This window comes from Fringilla coelebs, assembly GCF_963513975.1.
Source record: "Fringilla coelebs genome assembly, chromosome: 14".
In the NCBI taxonomy this organism is placed as follows: domain Eukaryota; kingdom Metazoa; phylum Chordata; class Aves; order Passeriformes; family Fringillidae; genus Fringilla; species Fringilla coelebs.
In genome coordinates, this window is record NC_140040.1 from 16168574 (window position 1) to 16184738 (window position 16165).

General features: G+C 50.9%; 1 protein-coding gene across 1 annotated transcript in view; it reads right to left on the reverse strand.

Annotated features, from left to right (window-relative positions):
• HYDIN (HYDIN axonemal central pair apparatus protein) overlaps positions 1-16165 on the reverse strand; it is a gene marked incomplete at both ends in the record, with an annotated part of 69405 nt that overhangs the window by 37122 nt on the left and 16118 nt on the right. The window contains 12 exons of the mRNA XM_084215304.1: positions 26-278; positions 1289-1527; positions 3340-3492; positions 4371-4535; positions 4987-5122; positions 6359-6459; positions 7248-7480; positions 9622-9689; positions 11115-11341; positions 12502-12620; positions 13853-13952; positions 15062-15254. Coding sequence (XP_084071430.1) covers positions 26-278; positions 1289-1527; positions 3340-3492; positions 4371-4535; positions 4987-5122; positions 6359-6459; positions 7248-7480; positions 9622-9689; positions 11115-11341; positions 12502-12620; positions 13853-13952; positions 15062-15254 — 1987 coding nt within the window. The remainder of the gene's footprint in view (positions 1-25; positions 279-1288; positions 1528-3339; positions 3493-4370; positions 4536-4986; positions 5123-6358; positions 6460-7247; positions 7481-9621; positions 9690-11114; positions 11342-12501; positions 12621-13852; positions 13953-15061; positions 15255-16165) is intronic.

Here is a 16165-nt window from a genome sequence, read left to right on the forward strand (position 1 = left end):
GCTCAGCCCGTGGTGGGGACCTCACCTGTGGGACGTTGGAGAAGCCTCGCAGCACCATGTTCTGAGACTTGTGTGACTGCAGGCCCATAGTCGGTGGCTCCAGCCAAAACACAGGGCTGTCCCGTTCGGGGCTCTGGGAATCATCCTTGCGGCTGCTGCGGGCTGAGACACTCTGGCCCTCCTCCGCAGCTGGGCTGTAGCATTCCACACTCCAGAAGAGCTGATGGTAACGGCGGCCCTTGTTGGTTACTTTGAACCAACGATTACAGGTAACAAGGCTAGAATAGAAGGCAGGATGGAAAATCTGCTATTTCCCTGGTCATCAGATTGCTCCCACTGAGCAACCTGAGGTGTTAATAGCTTGGAGACTGTCTACATTTCCAGCTCTTAATGTGGACCAGAAGTAGTGGCTGATAAGCTGCCCTTCTGATGTCATTATTGGAAAGAGAAATATGTTTATAATGGTAATGTAACATTTTCCAGGTGAGGCTAACAGGACCTGGTGTTTTCCCCCAAAATGTTTGTTCTGGGGTGATTGATACTGTTGCTGTATTTTGTATTAATCTGTGCCCAAAACTGTAACTGAATCTTTGAGATGCTGCCCTTGGGGACCTTGTGTGTGGGGGTATGATTGCAGGCATTTCTAAAAGCCAGCTCAGAGGCAGTTTCTGGATGATTCCAGCAGCTGGTAAAAATCATCTGCCTGCTCCAGGGGAGCAGAGCCTCTCTCGTTCGTAGCAGCCTTGGCTCTGCACTGGTAGCCATTTGTAGAAACTTCATTTTGCAATTAGAAACTGTTTGTTAGTGAACTTTGCAAACTCTGCAGGCAACTCTGCCTCCAGAAGTGCTCTCTGTGGGCTCCTGCCTTCCTGGTGGGGGTTGTCACCCTCCTGTGTCTTTGTTCCCAGGGCCCCTGCTTGCCTGGGAGGTGCCACTGGGAAAGGGCAAGGATCTTCCCTTGCTCCCTCAGCCCAAGGAGGGACCGCCTCATCTGGGCACCATTCCAGGAACCTTTTGTTCTGGGGCCGCCGGTGAGATCATTACTTGATCAAGTGAGGACATCAATGTATTAGAACTAAAGAAAATTCAGTGGCAATTTAGCAACTGGTTTCCCTTTCAGTGGCTTTTGAGGGTGGCTAACAACTCTCAACTGGCCATCACATGTTTCTAAAGGAATCTCTGCCTTCAGGGAAGGGGTCAGGCCTTTGAACACTGAAGAAGATCTTGCCTGAAGGACTACAGAAAAACTGCTCCTTGTTGAGACAGGGGGAGAGGAGGGATCTCCTACCTGAACTGGTATCCCAGGTTGATCTCTGGGGCAAATGGTTTGTCTATGACAATTGTGGTGCCAAAGCTCAAAGCCCTGAGAGAGATGGTGTTCCAAAGGTTGTTCATAATGAACAGCTGGAGAGAGTCTTCAAAAAGCACAGTGTCATCCAGGGTTGCTGTGACAGTCACAGGAACCTCGCTCCTAGGAGGGATCACTCCTTCACTGGGTTCAATAACAAAGCAGTAGGATTTGGAAGCCTGTAAGACAAACATAATATGCATTTAGGATGGGAACCATACACCCTGGTGTCTTGTGGGATATGAGAAAAGGAAAGACTAAAGAGGGGAGGATAAAAATCCTAAAGGCTTAATTTCCCTGAAGCTACAGTACTGGGCAACAGCAGAGGTCATACAACCTGCATTTTCCCCTCCTGTAAGGGACTCACCCAATTAACCCTGTTTTGCCCAACCCAAGGGATGCTTATCCTCAGGACAGTTCCTTCCCCAGTCTTTCTCTGGAGTGTGAGCCAAGGAAAGCTGCTTTCTCTCTCCTGGCTTCTCAAAAAGGCTCAAGGCCAGAGGAAGTCATGACTGCTCAAATCCCACTGCAGAAACTACATGCCTGCAGGACACTGCTGAGAGCTGAAAAATATCGCTGCAAAACTAGGTGAGAAAAATCCCAACACCAAACTGTTCTTTCCCAAGGTGCCATCAGTGCTTCTCAACACCCCCTGAAGGACTGAAGCCCTCAATCCCCACCAATCATCAGCTTGTGGGAGGTGCCCCAGTGCCCTCTGCTTTGGAAAAGTCACCTCCAAATGGTTAGAACAGAGCAGGAAAGCAGGAAGCAGAAAGAAAACTGGACAACGTGTGCTCTGTGGGCATGGCCCACTCTTCCCAAGAACTCTTGTCATTTGCTTTCTCATGGACTTCACAGACTGGGCAAGAGACCTGGAAGCTGCCCAAAGGAGGGAGGAAAGGCCTTGCACCAGCTCAGCTGTACAGGCACAGCTCTGCAGGTCTGGCCCTGGTAGGAGCATGGGAAACCCAACCTTTACACACCATGACCACCCAGCCAAGGTGCAGTGCTCCCTGCAGAGGCTGAGAGCAGAGCTCCATTGTGGAGTCAGGAAAAGCTGCCCTGGAAAAAACCCTCACTTTAGGGTAACGTTTATCCCTCAAACAGCTGGAAAAGCAGCAAGAGGAAAACTCACACCCCTCCTCCTTGGCCCAGGAGGCTGTGGCTGGACTCTCCCACATGGCCTGATACTTTACCCACAGACACAAACCTTAGTATCAGGTTTTCACCAGCCCCACAAGTTCAACACACCCAGCATGAAGAAGAACAAACCTCAAGCCCCTCATAGATCTCCCCCTCCAGCAGACATGCCACCCAGCCCCAGGCCCAGCCCTTCCTGGCTGCAGCAGCCCTGCTCCCCCTGCCAGGGGAGCAGCCCCAGCTCCTTCTGCCCTATGCAGCCTCCACATATTGAACAGCCTTTCTCTGCAGCTGTCCCCAAAAATGCTCTTCAATAGCACAGAGATCACAGGCTGGGGGGGTGCACAACCCCCACACTTGTCTTTGTGTGGACAGCCCAGCTGCCTTGACCCCCAGCAGTCATGAAAATTGCCTCCCCCAAGCAGTCTGAGGACAGACCTCACACCCTGCTCTCTACTATTAACAGCAGTTTGGCACAAAGCAAATGTAGATGGACAAGGAAACCACAGTGAAATCCATGCTCTGGGGAGCAAAGGACCACAGGTTTCTCTTGATCTCGGAGCTCCAAAATGTGACACGCACAGCTAAAGATACAAGATAAAACTAAGGGAGAACTTGTCAACACAACCCAAATTAATTTCTGCTCCAACATCTCTGCACCTGGCTTCACTGAGGGCTGCCCCAGCTAAAACCATTCCAGAGCCAGGCTCCTCTTGCCTCACTCAGATGGAGTATTGGAGTATTTTGCCTCCTCTCACACAGGGCAATATGGAAATCATGCGTAGGAAAACCAAGTCCTGGCTGCTACTGGCCAGTCCATTTCCCTGGAAAACAGCCCCACAGATACTTACGACCTCCATCCTGAAGTCTACAGGGACAAGACATTCACTGAAGAGGGTAAAGCCTTTTGAAGTAGGCTGCAGAGCTCGGATCCTGCCATACTCTATGTGATTTGGACTTGGGTAGATTTTTGCCAGCTTTCCAGAGCTCCGTAATTCTACTCTCTGTTCCAGGAAGAAGGCAAGAAAGATTTTTAAAAAAACCCAAAACAAACCACAATATGGAAACCTAAAAAAGCTTAAACAGCTCAACCCTGCTCAAGTTATTTCTTTAGGGACAGCTAGCCCTCTCCAGCTGAAATGCTGGGCTTTGGGGGAAAAAGAAAAAGAAAATTACATGTTCACCTCCAAATTAAAAAGGATTAAGGTAAGAGAACCTTTCAAACTACAAATTATTGGCCCAAAGGTAAAAGATTTGCAAGAAATCTCTAGTTAAGACCAGGCTGACAGTTAAACAACTGGTTATTCTGGTGGGGAGAAACCCTCCTCTTTAAGGTAAGCAGCCTGATAGCTGAAAGCAGCTGTTTTGTCAAACAGTTCAGGCTCCCCGGCACAGCCTGCATTGCCTGTCCTTCCTGTTCACTGATTTACAAGCAGTGCCACAATGGCTCAGGTTCAGATGTTTGGTGCCATCCAGGGAATTTGGCATCATCATTTCCTCATGTTTTGATCTAAGTTTAAATCCTTGTGACCACTCTTCAAATGCCACCTTTCCTTTCTTTTACAGAAAGCTCAAGGTTCCCAGAAGTCTTCTGACGTGCTCTTTTGTGCTCAGTGAGATGACATTTTCAAACAGACGTTTCCCAAGTTAATAGCATTTTAAAGATTAATTAACTAAAACTACCCTCGATTCCAGCTTAGATGAACTATCTTCTGTGTCAGACACTGAGATTACCACCTATAAGGCATGAGCTGTTTGTGCCACCCATCCCTCCTGTCTTTCTCCACAGCAGCCCGGGCCGTTTTCCCCAGAAGAATCCCTGTCCCCTTTGCAGCCAGCCAGGAGCAGCTGCACACAGGCCCACATCTCCCCTTGCACTCACCCGTGGGTTTCTCTCATCCCCAAACACGCCGATGAGAACCCTGGTGCGATGCTCGCCCAATTTCTGCACTTTGATTATAACTGGGATCTCTGCCACGTTGTGAGGCTGGACAATCCCACAGGGCTTGGGGCTGGAGTAGAGTACAGCAGAGTCCTCCTTGCGTTTCTGGAAGGGACAGAATGAAATGCAACTTCAGAGGCCCCTCTGAAGAAACTTTAGACTCCTTAACATCCACTGCAACAGCAACTTACACACATGTTTAAAATCCCCAGGACAAAGGTAAAAGGCACAAACAAGATGCAAGAATTGTAGGCTTAGCATTCTCAGGGAGTCCTGCAAGGAGGCTGCCAGCACAGGCATCGGTGTCTGTGGATGCAGCAGCTTTTCACAACCCTCTAAGATCTCCCACAAGAAAACACCATGAAGACTAGACTAGAACATTAACTGCTTCCTCAGGAGGTTAAACTGCATCCTAAAGTTTACATTCAGGTAGAATCCTGTTTTCAGCAGATCTTTAAGACTGAATAGAAACCAGCAAGATCTTATCCAAACCCTTTTTTCCCCTAATAATCTCCTCAATAATATTTGACAGGAGGAGGTGGATGTGATGCCAAACCTGGGAAATAAGCCCGTAGCAGACAGGAAAGTTGGTGGAATTCAAAACCAAGAGCTTCCCCTCGTATGGCACCTTCAGGAGACACTCATGGAATGGCAAGACTCGGGGAGACACTCGCACCTCAGGAACAAGACATCTGGGCAAAGAAATGACCCCAAGGGAATCAGAGACACTGAGAGAATGGAGAACGTTTACCCCCAAAGATTGTGAAAATGAGCATAACACATTTGTCACTGTCAAACGGACATTTAACAGCCCTACAGGGATAAATTGCCTTCTAAGTCTTCCCACTCAAACATTTCTTGTCAAGGAGGAACAAACCCTGAGAGGCAGCAACCAGAGGCTGCCAAGTGCCCCAGGCAGAGCACTTTGTGCCACAGCTGCCTCAGCCCCTCCTTTACCCAAGAAGGCTTGCAAGGACTCCTGTAGCAGTCCCAGTGATCCACGAGCTCTGGGGGAGCCTTCCCAACAAGGGTCAGTGCTCACTAAGGCTCAAGGAACACACAGCTCCAGTGCTCAGTAAAAATGACTCCCTTCTCTCCCATGGTGCTGCTGCCCTGCCTGCTGTTGGCCCCAGCCTTGGAGGCACGAGACACCAGCTGCCCTCCAGAGTGGCTGATCACCCCGCCCCAGGCCCTGCGGCTCCCTCGCTCCTTCACTCCACAGCTCCATGCACTGACTGTCCCCAGTTGCACTTGCTTTACAGAATGGCAGCCCAGGCACCGACTGCATGGCTCTGCCTGGGACAGGGAACAGCACCAGGGAACTGCATCCCTCTTGGCATTCAACTCACACCCACAGCAGCACAGCAGGGTGGAATTCTGCTGCAGCAACAACGACTTTTGGTTTAAGTCTGAGAACTTTAAAGCTCAAAATGGGAAGCACAGGGAAGGAGAAAAACTAGAGCTGACCTGCCACATCGAGGGCTGCTTTCCCCTCCTAAGACCTTGCTCTCACTACTCTTGCTATGAGCCACTTCCCCACTGCCAGGTGCCCTTATTAACAGAAGCAGACCCTGGCTCTCAGCAGGCTGCTTGGTGTGTCCCAAACCAATGCACGGTGGCTGCAACCAGCACAACTCCACCTCTTGCAGCAAGAAGGAGAGGTGGCCCTCAGGAAATTTGTCCCACCTCCAAAGCACCAAAACCCAGGTCAATAAATGATAGCATTCCTGGTCCCTTTAGAAAAGGGGCCAGGACCATGCTGGGCTGTGAGCAGGGCGGCTTTTCACCACAGGCTGCTGTCCAAGCCCTGCTGTTCTCATGTCCAGCTGGCACAACATGAGGTCATTAAACAGCTCTTCTCCTTGGCAGCTGCAGCCAGCAAACCCTGTGCAAGGCAGTGCCTGGGGAGACCAGGGAAGGGCTGGTACCTGGCTGTGACGATCAGTGTTGCCACTCCCTCCTCAATACCCTCCAGGTCCACCAGCATTCTCCGTTTGTACCTCATCACCGTGTTGGAACACAGGGTCACCTGGTGGAAGAGAAGAGCAGTAAATTCTTCCTTACAAAACCTCATTACCCACGTGTGACATCCTCCAGTTCTTGAGGGAGGATTTGGCCTTAATTCTTCTGCTGGTCCATGTGTAGAGCACAGTCTCAGAGTAACAAAAGCCTTCTGCCAATACCAGATTTGTTAAACACACCTTGCTATCAGGGCATAGGTCAGCTACATTAAAACATCAGACTAAAGCTCTACACACCACTGTATTCAAATTAAGGGGCCAATTTTTCATCTGACTACAATGAAGAGGAAATCTTACTTGAACACAAAGAGTTCAGCTTTACAGCAGGAAGCTGAGGGCAAAGTGTAGCCCAGCAGGTGCTGGGCAGTTCATGGCTGCAGAGTTTTTTGTCTCCACTGGAGATCCCTGCTATGAACACAAATCATTCTGCTTCCCAGGAGAGAGAAAATGAGACCAAGAAGAAAAGCTAACTGCTTTATACAATGGCATCTCTCTAACAGCCACCTTCTGCCCTCATCCTTGCTCTGCCCACTTGCAATCAAATAAATCGCTCTCAAAAACACAAGAATGGCTTCAGGACTTGACCATATGGTATTGATCTCAGTGTATGATTTTGGAAACAAAACAATGCTCCTTGAGGAACATCCCAAGCAAGCCAGCTAGCAGAGGCCTCACACCAGTGCAGATCTCTCACTCACACAATGCTCAAAGCTGGCACCAGAGCTAAAGCCCTCCCACACTCCAGTGAAGCTTCAGCCCTGGTGCTGAAGCGTCTATGGCTGGACTCTTCCCATACCTCGATTTCCTGGTGTCCCTGGGGGAGGATGGTCCCTTGGCTGGGATTCATTGTAAACTCCCTTGGCTCCATATAAAAGTGAATTCCCCTCTTCCAGGTTGGGTCATTTTCTCTGAGTATTTGATCAAAGCTGCTAACAGCCGGCTGCGTGCCATCCTCCGACATGCGGAGCTTGAACGTCACGGGCACCACGGAGCTGTTAGTGAGGCGAACGCTATGGGTGGAGGGAAAGCCTAGGAAAGAACACAAATATCCATTCAGGCACCCATTATGTCACAACTCCTGGTGTGAATATCCTGGCAGGATGAAAGTGTGATTGGAGTTTAGCTCTTTATTATCTGAACTACAGCTCACCAAGAAGCTGCATGAGGAATTAATCGTCACTTAGCTCCCTTTGGCACTGATTCCAGACTGCAGCCTTGAAAATGCCCACTCCTAGCCCTGCTCAACACTGCAAGCTTCTCTCTTTGTGATGGGGAGGAGCTCCCTCACCTGCCCCAAACCAGCACCACTTATCTCTCCATGATGAGCATTACTCTGAGAATTCAAGCTGTAAAATTCCCTGTTAAGTCTGCCAACACTCCCACTGCTTTCAAGATATATAAACAGTGAGTCATCATTGAGAAGAAGCTACAGCAAAAGAAAGTGAGGATGGAATCAGGAAGTAGAACGTGATACAAACCACCCTAATGCAGCTTCTCTCTGCAGGATCCTTAAGGCATCTCTTGGTTTGGGCCAAACAGAGTGAGCACGTGACAGCTCAGAGCCCACTCAACTGGGGGCACACCCGAGCCTTGCTTTGAGATTAGCAATGAGGAACCAGGTCCCACCTCACCCAACAAACAGGGACATCACACCCATGCTGCTCACTGGGATTGCTGCCTGCAAGGGTTGAGCCCACTTTAGCTCTGGGATTTGCTTTCCATCCTGGAAAGCCAGAGACACAGCCACTCATGGTGGGCATGTCCTGCAGAGCCCAGAGAGCAGCCACAAGCTGCTCTGCAGTGCACATCTGGCTGGGCTGGCCAGCTCTGTGGGCAGGAGACTTCTCCCTGGGCCTGCCCACCAAGAGTCACTGGAACACAGATGGGGAGAAAAAGCAACTGCAGGTGCAGCCCAGAGCTTCTCTGTGCCCATCAACGGTGACCACTGCCAGCTCCAGCAATGACTCCAGCAGGGAGGCAAGAGAGGCACAAAAAGGACAAACACAGATGTCAAAACCTCAAATAAGACTGAGGTCACCACAAGCAGACAACAGTCAACAGTTAAAAAGAAGCAAAGATACAACAGCTGCCTTCAGCTGAAGAGACCTTAGGAATGAAATCAGATTCAGCAGGATGAATCTCCTGTTTCAGAGCCATATTTCTATCTGTTGCCTTTCTTGTTTCATTTCTTCAAAAGCCAACTTGACAAGTGCCTCCATGGTGATGTAGGGTGGGGAAGAAACAGCTCAGGAAAGGCAATGAGTTTCCTTAAAAAGTTCATGGACTTCATTGTTATGGGTTTAGGCCCCGTAGTGAGTGTTGCCTTTGGTCTGGGAAGGGGGAGAGGGGTTTGGGGGGGTTTTGGCCCTGGGGCTGGGCTTTTCCCTTCGGGGTTTTTGGGAGTTGTGGCGTGATGCCGTGGGCGGCTGTGCAGTCGGAGCTGAGCTTGGGCAGGGAGCGGAGGTTCCCTTCCTCCTGCTCGGGGACGGAAGCTCAGCCGGCGCTGCTGCGGGAGGTTGTGAGCTTGGCCCCGGGACTGCCCTGGCTGCAGCTCAGCGCTGGCATCGACCCTGCCTGCCTGCCCCGCTCCTGCCTGCTGCTGCTCCGCACTGCCGACAGCCCCCTGCCCATGGGGAGTGTGCAAAAGGAACACTTCTTTCCCTTCCTTCCCTTCCTTCCTTCCCGTGCCGTCTGGGAGGGGATCACTGCCCTGCCAGAGCCCACAGCTCCTCCTGCTGCGATTGTAACTACAGCAAAGGAGAAAAACGGGACTTGGCGGCTGGGAAACGTCTGCTCTTGCCTTCTTGTCTGTGCTGTCCTGATATAGTCTAGGAAAGAACTGTTATTCCTTTTCCCATCTTTTTGCCTGTGAGCCTGTAATTTCAAAGGGATAATAATTTGGAGGGAGGGGCTCAGCTTTCCATTCCAGGAGGATTCCCACCTTCCTTGGCAGACATCTTTCTTTTAAAGCAGGACAGAGACGCCAGAAAATACCAACTTTCTATTCCTTGCCTCTATTTGATCTCACAATGGCAAAATGCTGCTTGAGGCAGCAGCAGCCCTGGAGCTCACCCCCTGAAGAGGCTGCTGTGGCAGACCACGAGTGAGGGAGGCTTTTCTGTTGCAAGGCACAGATCCCTGATGCTGTGTCCCAGCCCAGGGGCACTCACCAAAGGAGATGTCCCCGAAGTTGAGCACATCGAGGTCGAAGTGTAAATCCGGTCCAGTGACGCTGCCGCTGGATGGACAGAGGAGGAAATGGCTCGGTTAAAGGAATTGCAAAGGCTCGGCTGTCGTGGCTCAGGGACACAAAACCTGGGCTCAGGGCACCCTGGGTTTCCAATCAACACAGCACCATGTGCTCAGCAAGGACCTGTCCTTGAACTCGGCAGACAGACTCCAAAAGTCACCAACATCCACTGAAATCAGCACTTGAAGCTGCACAACATTCACCAGTTGATTTCATGGTTGATGCCAATCAATGCCCGCTCTGGCTTTTGGTTCAAAATCAAGGACCAGTGAACTGGGCCTTCTGTTGTATTCACAGGACTGCCCCTGGCTCTGCTCTGCACATCTCAACAAGAGAACACCTGCCCTTGCTCAAGGAGAAAGCTGCTTATGCAGAAACACCCCATGGCCACTTTGGGTGAGGGATAGAGGAGAATCAATGATTTGATGGTGAAAGGCTCCCTCTTGATTTCCAAAATAAAAATCCAGCACTTTTCCTCCAAAAACAAAGCCAGCATAGTTGTTTTTCCACTATGGGCAGACCTACTCACCCCTTTTCTCTCGCTAAGTAATAACTTCCTTGTTCCTTTTTATCCATCTCCCTTATCTTATTGGTATAATCCAGTGCAGATTGCTTTCATTTCTTTACTGCCTTGACCCAGTGCCTGCCAACAGCAGCAGCCCAGCTCCAAAGCTCCAGAGCAGCCAGCATCAGCTCTCCTGCTCCCACTACATTATCCTAGCAGCACAGGGCTCAGGCTAGCAGGGACAAGGCCTTATGCTGCTGTGGTCCTGAGGACTGAGCTCTGCCTGCCCTGGGATCAGCCCTTCTCCCTTTTGCTGGGCCAGGATTGCCTCTTGCCATGGCACCAGCCCATGGGAGGATGCCCAAGTCCTTGGGACAGTTTCTGCTGCACAGTTCCCTGACTCCCACATCAGCCCTTTGCTGGCTGTGGAAAGGAGGCACCAGAGCCCTCTGTGCACAGGAGTTGGGAGCACAGCTTGTCCCCCACAGCATGGCTGGGAGGGGTGAGGTGAGGCTGCTGCTGCCCATCTGGCATGGATTATTAACAGAAGTTTTTAAAAACACTGCTGCTGGTGCAGAATCACCCAGGCTGGCCCATCTCCAAAGCCCTGGGGGCTTTGCTGGGTGTTCAGGTGGGAAATCCCAGAGCAGCTACTGCCCAAAGCTGATCCATCCCACTGCCTGCCATGGCCCAAGGCAGAAGAAGATCCCTACAGGGAGGAGTCATCCAGCTCCTGGGTACCACACACAGGGCAGGAGGCATCCTCACACTAAGGCAATGCCAGGATCAGAGCAGAAATTAAGATCTCAGGCAACACCTTTTTTCTCTGCTCTGCCCCAAAATGAGGTAGGTGGGGGATGTCCCAGAGACAGCTACAGATGTGCCCACCGAGCTCCCAGGGTCCTTACGTGATGGTCAGGATCACAGGTGTAGGAGATCCAGCCACACTGAACTGGAATTCTTCCTCAAACCACCCCAGCTCGGTGGTGGTATGGAAGGAGATCTGAACAGTCTGGCTCCCACCTGGTGCAATAATGCCCTCCTCAGGCTCAAACTTGAAGCAGAAGTCTGCGTTTGTGGTTGAAGGGATATAGGTGAAGGGAGCATCAATAGCTCCTTGGTTAATCAGCTTCACCTGCAGCAGCAAGAAAGCAAAGTGGAAATTACATGTGGAATCTTCCCTTCTTGTGAGTTATTGTCTAATGATACAATTAACACCCAGAAAAGGCCGAAGATGCTTTGTGCTGCTGAATGGCAGAAGTCAAAAGATACAACAGGACAAGTTGTGCCTTTGGGTTTTCCTGCAGAGCAGTGGTAACTCCACAGAACTGCAGTCCCCCTGGGGTTGTCCCATGGACACAGAGCAGTGCACCTCTGCTCAGCATCACCAAGCTCATTGGCCCTGAGAGCAACGTGGGCTGACTGCAGCTGCATAGTGAATCACCCCAGAGCTGCTGCTGCCCCAGTTAGCACAGTTCCAACAGCACCATCTGCTCATTCACCTTTTGCCATACCATGAAAACAATTCATTGATAATGAGGCATCAGCATCAAAATGTTTAGACAGCACCATCTTTTGGTAAGAAAACTCAGCGTGGCTTTCCCTTCCCCAGGCAAGCTTTTGAAAGTGTCTGCCATGATGCAGTGCCTCATTTTCTACCTCTTTCAGTTGCTCTCTCATGATTTTTTTTGCAAACTTGACACTACTGGGGGGAAGGAAAATGGGTAGAAAAATCCTTTGCTTTATTCCCAGGAGCACTTTTCTTTTTCTAGAGCCAGAGATGCACCAAGGCTGAAGTGTGGTGAGGGACTGGTCAGCAAGGGAGAGAATCCCAAGCCCTTAGCAAGGGCCAGCACTGAGGCAGGAGGCTGATGGCTTTCCTGTGACTTGCAGGAATAAGCAGGGACACTTGACTGGAAGCTGTTTGCAGCAGACTGAAGCTCAAAGGCAGCCAGTTTGTTCCAGCTGCTTCTGCAGAGCCCAGCCCAAAGGTGCCTTGTGTCTGGCACTGCCACAAAAGCCTCTGAACATGCAGCTTTTTGACCCAGTGTTGGTTTCATGTGCCAAGGGGCTGTTTTGCAGGAAGCCTCCCAGCTGATCCCTAAGGAAGGCTGCCCAAAAGCAGGGACTGGGCCTTCACGAACAACAGACACACCTTTCTGAGCCCCCAGATTTGACCAGTACATCAAATATTCCCTGCTCACAACTGCCCAGTTTGGCAGGAATTCCACAGCTCCACCAGGCTTGCTGCTGCCTCAGGAGCCATCAGAATCCATCCCAAGCCCTGCTGCTCACCTCATGGACATAGAAGGTGTTGATAAAAATCTTCCCAAGGTACAGTGCAGGAGAGCTGATTTCAACCAAGGGTCCTTGGCCTTCCCCTCTGAGACGCAGGGGCATCCTGCATTCATGGCCTGGGGAGAGATGTCCATTTCAGTACAATCATTCCCTCTGTTACACTGTATTTTCCAGGCTGCCTCAGCGCTAATCCCCAACTCTGAGCTGGATGCAAACAGCTCCTTATGCTGCAGGAGAAGATACGGACCCTACTCTTCCCTCAGGAGATGTCCCTTGGGGCTGACTTCTAATTTCTAACCCATTCCTTGGGCTGGTTTCCAATTTGAGCCACCAGTTTGCTGAGTTTAAAACATCTCTGGTGTCCTGTAGTGACAGGCCAAGGAGTAATGGGCAGAAATTGAAAGAAAGCAAATTTAGGTTAGATATTAGGAAGAAATTTTTTACTGTGAGGGAGGTGAGACACTGGAGCAGGTTCCCCAGGGAGGTTGTGGAGTTTCCAGCCCTGCAAGTGTTCAAAGCCAGGCTGGATGGGGCTTGGAGCTACCTGGTCTAGGGGGAGGTGTCCCTGCCCATGAGACATCTAGTCCCATCTTGGCACTAGATGATCTTTAAGATCCATTCCATCCTTAACATACTATGATTCTGTGGTTTCCTTCCTGTGAACCTAGAGGAGCTTTGAAATGCATTCAGTAAAGGCACAAAGCTCAGAAAGAGTTTGGCAATTACCAAACTACCTGGCCCAGTAGCACAGGACTTTGTTGCCAAAGTCCTCCCCTTCTGACACTCAGCACTGGCTTCGATTGCCACAGCCTGAGAGCTGCAAGGTGTCAACTCCCACACAGGGAGAGAAGCAGGTGCTGGCTAAGGGTGCTCCTTCTACAAACAGCCTGGGCTCAGTGGGGCTCAGCCACCTCTGGTCTGGTGGTGTCTGGGCAGTGGGAGCTGATCCAGGGTCAGGGAGCACATTTCTGACTCAGCTCCTGCCACCTGATGATGGATCCATGTCAAATGGACCCATCCTGGAGGTCTCTAGAGGGGCTCAGTGCTTGTTCACTGAAGCTGTTCTGCTCTGTAGCTCTCTGGCCTTTGAAGAAATGCTGGCAAAGCCGTGGCATGAAAACCTCTGCCTGCACTGCCTGGGCTGTTCTGGGATCAGTTACCCAGACACAGCATTCTGATGCCTGGCCTTGCACGGGAGACTCCCTGGAAGCTGCAGGGCCAGTGGGGATGTGCCAGCACTGCCCTGCTGACCAGGGACTCTTCCCAGCAGTTCCATGGGAGTCCAGTGGGCTTAGGCTTGCACCGTGGCTTCACTGAGGGTGAGAGAAGCAGGGCAAAGGAGCTGTACCTGAGATGTTGCAGTATGCCACACTTTCATACTCCTGTGCTTCCGGGGGTGTGAAGGTCACCTTGACTTCAGCCGAAGAATTCGGCTCGATTTCTCCCTCCTACAACAGAAAGAGACAGCAAAACATTTCTCTTCAAACTTCACACTGCTTGTTTTCAACCACAGGCCTGTAAGCCTTGATTTAGAGCATCAATGATGAGTGAACAGGACAAGGAGCCAAGGAAGTGCTCCAGACCAGCTCAACACACTGCTGGTAGCTCTCAGTGCTCAGCTGATCAGCTCCCACTCTCCACAACATTGCTACTGCTCTGACACAAGCTCTTGGTCACATCATGCTGCTGTCAGCTACATGGGATGTAACTGCCACTGTGCACTGGTGGCTCTTGGCCTTAGATAGGCCGTAGGAGTAAGCAAGAAGAGAACATGATCCCCTTCCTTGAAATACAAGTATTAGTTAACCTGTCTTGAGAGAAAGCAGAGGTTGGGATTATTCTGTGGTTTACTCCAAGATGAGGAGGGATTTTGCATTGTACAGACACCAGGCATTCATCCTCTTTCACAATGCCAATACTCAGCATCAGGGCTCTGGTTGATGGGAGCATGTGGCAATTTGCTTGCATAAACAGAAAAGGAAAAGGTTTTCTGTCCCTGTGTGCAGGAGAACTCCAAAGGCCCATTTCAACTTTCCACCCTTGTGTCCAGGCTCAGATGGCACTGGAAGGCAGACTCAGAAATTGTGCAAGGCATGGTAACAGGAGGGGATTGGCATTTCTGTGATTAACCTTGGGCTGAATTTGGCCTCCTTTTCCCAGGGAACCATTGCAACCTTCAGGTCAGTGTGTGAGCTGGCAGTGCTGCAACAGCCTCTGCTGAACCCCACGTGTCGGGGGAGTCCCTACCTACAGTAACTGCTCCCTGTGACACTGCAAGGACACACACAGAGTGAGTGCCCTTGGGCTCGAGCCCTGGCAGCAGAGCTCGGCTTTGTCAGGCTCCCAGCCCTGCCTTGAGCCTGCTGGGCAGAAATGCTTCTTTAGCAGGGAGCTCTGCAGCTGCACCAGAAACTCCATGTCCTCCCTCTCAGCACATCGGGCCAGCTGAGGATCTGCCCAGTGGCTGCAGCTGGGGGGAAGGGGGTGGGGTAGGGTGCTTGGGAGGAGCAAGAGGAAGAGGAGGAGGAGGAAAATGAGGTTCTCAGCTATCACTTACCATCGGCTCAATGAAAAAAATGTCACTGGAGAACAGCAGGGGATCTTCTTGCACCTTTGCCCTCATCTCCTGGACCATGTTGTTTAGGAGGGCAACTTGATCTCCAAAAAAGCCCTTCTCCTTTTGTGTTTCTTTCTCGTCTGTGTAGCTTCCCACCCACAGCTCACTCGATGGGGCCAGCAAATCACACTGCCTGCAGCCCCAGGGAGAGACAAGGTCAGCAGATGGTTTAATAAGCCACATATTTGCAGAGAGAAGTGTGAGTGCAGGAGAGCAAAGCAGTTAGGGAGGAGCAGCAGCAGCTCCCCAGCCAAGGCTGACCCCAAGCCACGAGGGTCCCAAATGGATCAGAGGATAACCTGTTGTTCACTGGCACAGCAGGTAGTTTTACTCCACACTTGCAGGCTCAGGAGAGGCTTCCAAAGCCAGCAACCCCCCAGAGAACCTCCTGGCTCAAAGCCTCTGCCAAAACTGAGGGAGAATCCACCAGCCACCTCAGCTGGCTTTTCCTCCCACTGAGCTGCTCAGGGAGACGCAGATAAAGATCAGATAAAGATCACAGAGCACCCACTGCAGGGCTTCCCTGGGAAGGGGAGATGAAGCTGGGTTGCAGCTACGTGTTACCAGCATCACTCTTTGTTTCTTCCATTTTGGACCTGCCCTGTTCCCTACTCTGCCTTTCACAAGAGCATCCCAGAGCACTTCCAAAGGAAATGGATGAATTCAGGCATCGCTTCAGTGACATTCAAGGTTTTATATGCATTATGCATGAAAACAGAGGCTCTCAGAGGGGAAGGGACTTTGCTGTGCAGGAGGGAGACAGCAAACTCCTGGAGAGACCTTTTCATGATCCAGAGCTTTTTGGGTCCCATCCCAGTGCATGGTAGTAAATATCCTGAGAGGGAAAGGATCCTGCACTATCTCCTCTCCTAAAAACATCCTCTCTGCTCTGAGATCTCAAATGCTTCTCTGACAGCAGGACAGTGGCCTTGGAGCTACAACCATCCCAAAGGCTGGAAGTAAGAAGAACAAAATGTCCTGGTGACAGTCTAGGACACAAATGAGCATGAAAACAGATGTAATTGGACAAAAATCCTCAAAACC